Raw genomic sequence first — 6,497 nt, 5'->3', positions numbered from 1 at the left:
CCCCTCACCTTCCATCTTAGAATCACTACCATGTATTGGTTCCAAGGCAGAAGAGCAATAAGGGCTAGGCCATGGGGGTGAAGGGACTTGCCCAGGGTCACACAGCTGGGAAGTGTCTGAGGTAAGATTTGAACCCAGGACTTCCCGTCTCTAGGCCTGGCTCTCAATCCACTGAGCCCCCCAGCTGCCCCCTATGAGACTATATTTTTTAATGTATTTGTTACAATAACCCAGGACAATTCTGAGGGACTTCTGACAAAGGCTGCTATCCACATCCAGAGAAAGAACTGTTGGCTGCAGCTCCAAGCGGACTATCTTCCACAATAGTTTATTTATGGTTTTATTTGGGGGGCTGGGGTTTACATGAGTATTCTCTAACAGCAGTAACCAACATGGAAGTATGCTTTGCATGATAATGCAGATATAACCCAGAATGAATTGCTTACCAGTTCCAAGAAGGAGATAATTTGCATCTTATAATTTTATAACACATATATGTTGAAAATTATTACATGTAATTGGGGAAAGAAAGTTTCTTTAAATAAAAAAATGATTTTGATGTTTCCCACATGAAGGTTCCTAGTTATCTCCCTCTCTTCCCATACTCCCAGAGGCATCATTTAACGTGTGTGTGTGTGTGTGTGTGTGTGTGTGCGTGCACGCGTGCCTATGGGAAACTAAGTCTGGCACTCTGGAGGTGGACACTGGCAGTCATTGTTCAAAGAGCATCTCCATTGCTGTGTATAACGCTCTCTTGGGTCCATTTGCTTCTCTCCTCATAATTTCACGTAGGTCTTTCCCTTTAAAAAAACAATTAACCAGCTCCTCCTTTCTTACCACCCCGTAGGAGGCTATCTGTAAGTCTGCGTCAGAGGCCCCCCTGCAGGTTTCATCCCAGATGATGCTGGCAGGGAGGAAGGGAAGGAAGGGCTACCAAACGACTAGTCCCCATGAAGGAAGCTGAATTTGTTAACTGTGCCATCTCTCCTTTAGGCCTCTGTCTGCAAGCAATGAAGGAAAAATGTGATGTAGCCACAGAGGCAGCTATGGCACAATGGATAAGAACACTGGATCTGGAGTTAGGACTAGACCCAAGTTCAAATTTGACACTCAGACACTTCCTAACTGTGTGACTCTGAGCAACTCACTGAACCACTGAATGCCCAAAAAGAGATACCCTGGAGAAGGAAATGGCAAACCACCTGAGTATCTTTACCAAGAAAACTCCCTGGATAGCCATGGTCCAAGAGTTCCAACGAGTTGGAAAGCAATATCAACAAATGACCTAGCCTTGGAGCTTTAACCTGGATGGGGAAAGTACACCTGGTTCTGACAAGTCCTTCCACCCTTGGTTCTGCCCGAATGTGTACGGTTCACACTGCCCCTGCCCTCCAGACATGTGGCCTTCTTTTGTTGTTGTGCAGTCCTGTCTACATTCTTGTAATACCACGAAGGGGTTTTCTTGGCAAACATTCTTGCCAAGGTATGCCATTTGCTTCTCCAGTTCATTTTAGAGATGGTGAGACACAAGGGTCAGTGACTTGCCAGGGCCACTCAGGTGTCTGAGGCCACATATGAACTCGGGTCTTGATGACTCCGGGCCTGGAGCTCTCTCCACTGCACCAGCCGGCTGCACTTGTCTCTTACCTTGCCCATATTGGTGGCCAGAGCCTGCCGCCCAGGTGTACGCCGCTGGCTATGGTTGGCCAGAGCGAATTGAAGGGATGAGACAAAACACCAGCTTTGAATCTACAAACAGCTTTTATTTTCCTTGAAACACTATTACACAAATGATCCGCATCCAGGTGATCTCTGAAGCCATCTCAAAGCTGAACAGCTCATCTCCTACAACTCAACAGGAAAGATTAGCCACATGGGAGAAAAGGACCAGAAAGACAGCACAGAGCCACAACTCAAGAGGAAAGAAAGAGCCAGCGTGCTCGCTTGTTTGTCGGTTAGTGAACCTGCGAGGGCTAATTAGAACAGGAGATAGGGGAAGCCCCCTGCTTAGAGCTGCAGTGACTCTAGGGAGAAGCAAAGGTGGGAGGATGCTGAGGCAGGCAGGCAGGCAGGCAGGCCTCATTCTCCTTCCTCTGCCAGAACTTCCTAAAGCGCTGCTGGAAGGTGAGGTTTGCAAGCACTCCCCTGGAGGGGACACCTGTGCTGCCCAGCCCTGGTAGGCTCCCTCATCCCTAGAGCCAGTGCAGCTCCTTGGGCAGGCCCTACGACTCAGCACAAGAGCAGCCACTGTGGCCCTCCAGAGGGAAGGGAGCCAAGCGTGGCGGGCGCTGGGCCGCCCTTAGTCAGGATAGTCGAATGGGAAGGCACTGACCACGTCGCCACACTCATTTTCGGTCTTCCTGTACACCCAGCGACGGTTGCAGCGACACTTGACCCCGCACTTGCGGGAGCTGCATTTGGGGCATGGGTAGAAGCAGCCCGGGCACTCGGCCATGAGGCAGTCGCACAGGTCGACGCCATTGCAAAGCAGCCTGCCTTGGCGGTCATACTTCCTCCTGTCTTTCTTCTCTTTTTCATTCTGCCTCGGCAGCAGAGGGTCGGATCTCCAGGGATTCAGGCTCCCTGGGAAGGCCTCGGCAGCGGCCTCCATGCCATTGGCTTTCTCCCCATCTCCCTGGAGGACCTTCTTCCGCACAGTTAAGGCGATCAGCTGCTGGACCACGGCTTGGATTTGCTCCTCTTCCATCTGATGGATCTGAAAAGGAGCCCTCTCCCTCACGGCTGCCCCAGCGCCAGCGCCAGCCCCAGCAGCCCCAGCGTCAGCCCCAGCAACATCCCCAGCAGCAGCCTCCTCAGCATTCCCGGCAGCAGCCTCAGCAGCAGCCCCATCAGTAGCCCCAGCAGTAGCCCCAGCAGCAGCCTCAGCTGCCCCAGGAGCTGCCTCAGGAGCTGTGGTCTCCTCTTCTGTGGCCTGGGCCTGGGCCTGGGCCTTTTCAACTTGGCCTTCCACGTTGGCGCTCATTCTCGATCAGTGCTCGGCCACGTCACCTCTGCAGCTGGGGCCCCTCCTCTAGGTAGCCTCGACCACGCACGGGCTCCGCCTGGACCTTGGGGTGACAGCACAAGGCGGGAGTGAGAAGCCTCTGAGCAGAAGCCGCTCCCGAAAGCCAGGCGGCACAGCAGCCGGCCAAAGCGGGCACCCGTGGGGTTGGGGCTGCTCAGGAGGGGGCAGTGTGCTCACCCCCTCCCTCCCTCCTCCCTCTTCTTGGACCCCCCCACCTCTGGGGACCGACACTGCATGGCCCGTCTTGGTTTGGGCCCTCCTATCGCCGTGGGGTCCTGGCTCCCCGGCTGGGTGAGCAGGCCTCACAGGCCCAGGTGTCAGCGGGCCCTTCTCCCTCCCCCGAACCCCATCCTGACCCTGATCTGGCTGGTTGCCCCAGGACCTCTGGCAGCCCGGCTCCGCGGCCTATGAGCTTCCCTATATCCTTGGGCTTGCCAAGAACTTGCCTGTCCACCTCCTTGGCCTCCAGACTGGGACTAATGATACCTCCTCTGGGGCAAGGGGTAAGGGGAGGCTTTGTTCTTGTCAGGAGGGAAACATGGGGTTTCATGGGGAAGGGTCTGGCCCCCGTCCCCACTTACTGAGGGCAGCGTGGAGTCCCCACAGTGCTGGGCTCTTGGCTCTTCTGCTCACAGAAGGGGCAGCTTTCCCAGCTCCCTTGGGGTGCCAGTGGCAGTCCAGACAGAGGCCTCGTTGGGGAGGAAGGAGGAAACCAGGACCTGGGTTCAAAACACAATGGTGACTCATAATGCAGGTACAGGAGGCGAACACTGGGGATGAGGGAGGAGACTTGGGCTGTGGATGATGCTCCCTGCAGGTTGGTCTAGTTTCCCTTCTGGAGACAGGCAGGCGGCCCCCTCTTTGTAGGCCCAGGCTCCTCGTCCCTTCACTTCTCTCCCAGGGACGCCCCTCCTCGGGGCTGGACGTCCTGGCCAGCTCATCCCTCCCTTTCTAAACCAAAAGGCAGTGTGGCCAGTGATGTGGGGAGGAGGCAGAGGTGGGACGAGGAGGAATCTCTGTGGGGAGGCTGTGAAAAATGACCAGGGGGTCCATCTTCCAGGGAGGCAAACTGAGGCCCAGGGAGGGGAAGGGGCTGGCCTCAAGTCATACATGAGAACTTAGATCTAGAATTTGACCAAAGCCAATTATCATTTCAACCCACTCATTTTACAGAGAAGGAAAATGAGGCCCAGGGAAGATAGATGATGGCTTGCCTCAGGTCACCCAGGGAATTAAGAAGAGGGAGGATTCGAACCCATCAATAATGAGAGAGAGAGACACACACACACACACACACACACACACACACAGAGAGAGAGAGAGAGAGAGAGAGAGAGAGAGACAGAGAGGAGAGACAGACAGACAGACAGACAGAGAGGGAGAGAGACAGAGACAGAGAGAGAGACAGAGAGGAGAGACAGACAGACAGACAGAGAGGGAGAGAGACAAACAGAGAGACAGACAGACAGAGAGGGGGGAGACAGAGAGACAGACAGACAGAGAGGGGGAGAGAGAGAGAGAAAGTGAGAGACAGAGACAGACAGAGAATGAGAGAGGGAGAGAGAGAGCAAGTCAGAGAGACACCGAGACAGAGACAGAGACAGACAGACAGATAATGAGAGAGGGAGAGAGAGACAGAGACAGAGAGAGAGAGAGAGACAGAGAGATAGACAGATAGACAGAGAATGAGAGAGGGAGAGAGACAGAGAGAGACAGAGACAGAGACAGAGTGAGAGAGAGACAGAGAGAGAGAGAGAGAGAGAGAGACAGAGAGAGACAGAGTGAGACAGAGTGAGAGAGAGAGAATGAGAGAAGGAGAGAGGGAGAGAGAGGAAAAGACAGAGAGACAGACAGACAGACAGAGAGAGATAGACAGAGAGACACACACACAGTCACAGAGGGAGAGAGAGAGACAGAGAGACAGTGAGAGAGAGAGAAGGAGAGAGAGAGAAGGAGAGAAGGAGAGAGGGAGAGGGACAGAGAGGGAAAGACAGACAGACAGACAGAGAGAGGGGCAGATATACAGAGAATGAAAGAGTGAGAGGGAGAGAGAATGAGAGAGGGAGAGGGAGAAAGAGAGGGAAAAAGAGAGGGAGACAGACAGACAGAGAGACAGAGAGAGGGACAGAGAGAGGGACAGAGAGAGGGACAGGTGGGGAGGTTGTTAAAAATGACCAGGGGTGGGGTGGGGGTCCAGCACATGAAATCTTCCCACTCTGGGTGGAACGAGGGCCTCTGGGAGCGGGGCCCTTCAGAGCGGGCCGCTGGGCTTCATCAGGAAGACCCCCCTGGCCTGTGGGTGCCACATGCCTTGCTTCCCTATGGAACTCTGCTCTTCCCAAGCTCTAGGATAAGGCAGGATCCCCACTAATTAATAAGTTCTTCTCTGAGACATCCGCCAGGCCCCAAGGCCCAGCCCCACAGACACACACGCATGTACACACGCACATACACGCATAGACATACAGATACAGACAGACACACATGCAGAGACAGACACACAGAGAAACACACAGACACCCAGCAACATACAGATACAGACGCACACATAGATACAGACACGTACAAATGTACAAACCCACATACACAGACACACACGTGAGAGCCTGTGGGGGGCTCTCCCCCCACCTGACCTACCTCTCTCTGTCTCTCTCCCTTTGGAGCTTCTGGGGGCACCAGGAGTGTGAGGAAAGAGGGAAGGAAGGAGCCTGCTCTGCCCCCCTGAGGGTCAAGGCAAGCTGGGAGGGAGCCCCGGGAAAGGGCAGTGAGAGAGCAGGTGGGGAGAGAAGGCACCACCAGGAGACAAGCTAGGGGAAAGGGGCTGCTCTTCCCCTCTGCAGGGGGGGTGGAGCTAGGCTGGGCAGGGGCCTCCCAAAGACAGAGCCTGTCCATTTTACAGCGGGGGGAACTGGGAGGGGAAGGGCCTGGCTCTAATACACACTGAGAGAAATAGCAGAAGCAAAACTGAACCCACATCCCAGGGCTGCACAGCAGGGGTCCACGAGGCTCTCAGGGAGCCTGTCCCGGCTGCTCCTCAGCCCCCCAGACCCTGGGAAATGGGGTGTTCTTGCTGAATGAAGCACCTACTATGGGCCTGCACTGTGCCTCTACCCTTTTATCCAATAGCAATTATTCATAGAACAACAAAACAAAATTCAAATTCTTCACACAACATTGTATCTTCGAAAGCTCAGGGTTTTAACCCTTTCACCAATATAAATTATTCATAAAAGTATAAAATAAATAAACTAAAAACGAATCCTATCCTATTGCATGATAGAAAGCCCCTAGCCCCAGCCCCTTCCTTCAACTGCAGGTATTCCTTGCACAATTAAATAAATAATTAGGTTTTTAATTCCTCCTACAATAGCCCAGCACAAACCCCCCCTCCCCCTAAACTGACTGACTGAGGGCCTCATTGCAAGTAGGAGAGGCCCTGCCAAGCCTGAGAGCCCTGTGGCAGCACCTCGCA

At 53.9% G+C, this 6,497-nt stretch overlaps 1 protein-coding gene across 1 annotated transcript; it reads right to left on the bottom strand.

Annotated features, from left to right (window-relative positions):
- Nucleotides 1–1,739: 1,739 nt before the first annotated feature.
- LOC107650461 (ARL14 effector protein-like) lies at nt 1,740–3,770 on the bottom strand. Its single transcript, XM_056808746.1, has 2 exons — nt 3,607–3,770; nt 1,740–3,068 (listed from the first exon to the last, which is right to left on the bottom strand). The coding sequence occupies exon 2, from the start codon at nt 2,981–2,983 to the stop codon at nt 2,300–2,302; it is 684 nt and encodes a 227-aa protein (XP_056664724.1). The 5' UTR covers nt 2,984–3,068; nt 3,607–3,770; the 3' UTR covers nt 1,740–2,299.
- Between the last annotated feature and the right edge of the window lie 2,727 nt (nt 3,771–6,497).

The sequence above is a fragment of the Monodelphis domestica genome, chromosome X (genome assembly GCF_027887165.1).
Source record: "Monodelphis domestica isolate mMonDom1 chromosome X, mMonDom1.pri, whole genome shotgun sequence".
Taxonomy (NCBI): domain Eukaryota; kingdom Metazoa; phylum Chordata; class Mammalia; order Didelphimorphia; family Didelphidae; genus Monodelphis; species Monodelphis domestica.
The sequence above is the reverse complement of the archived record's forward strand: the minus strand, read 5'-3'. Positions and strand labels throughout refer to the sequence as shown.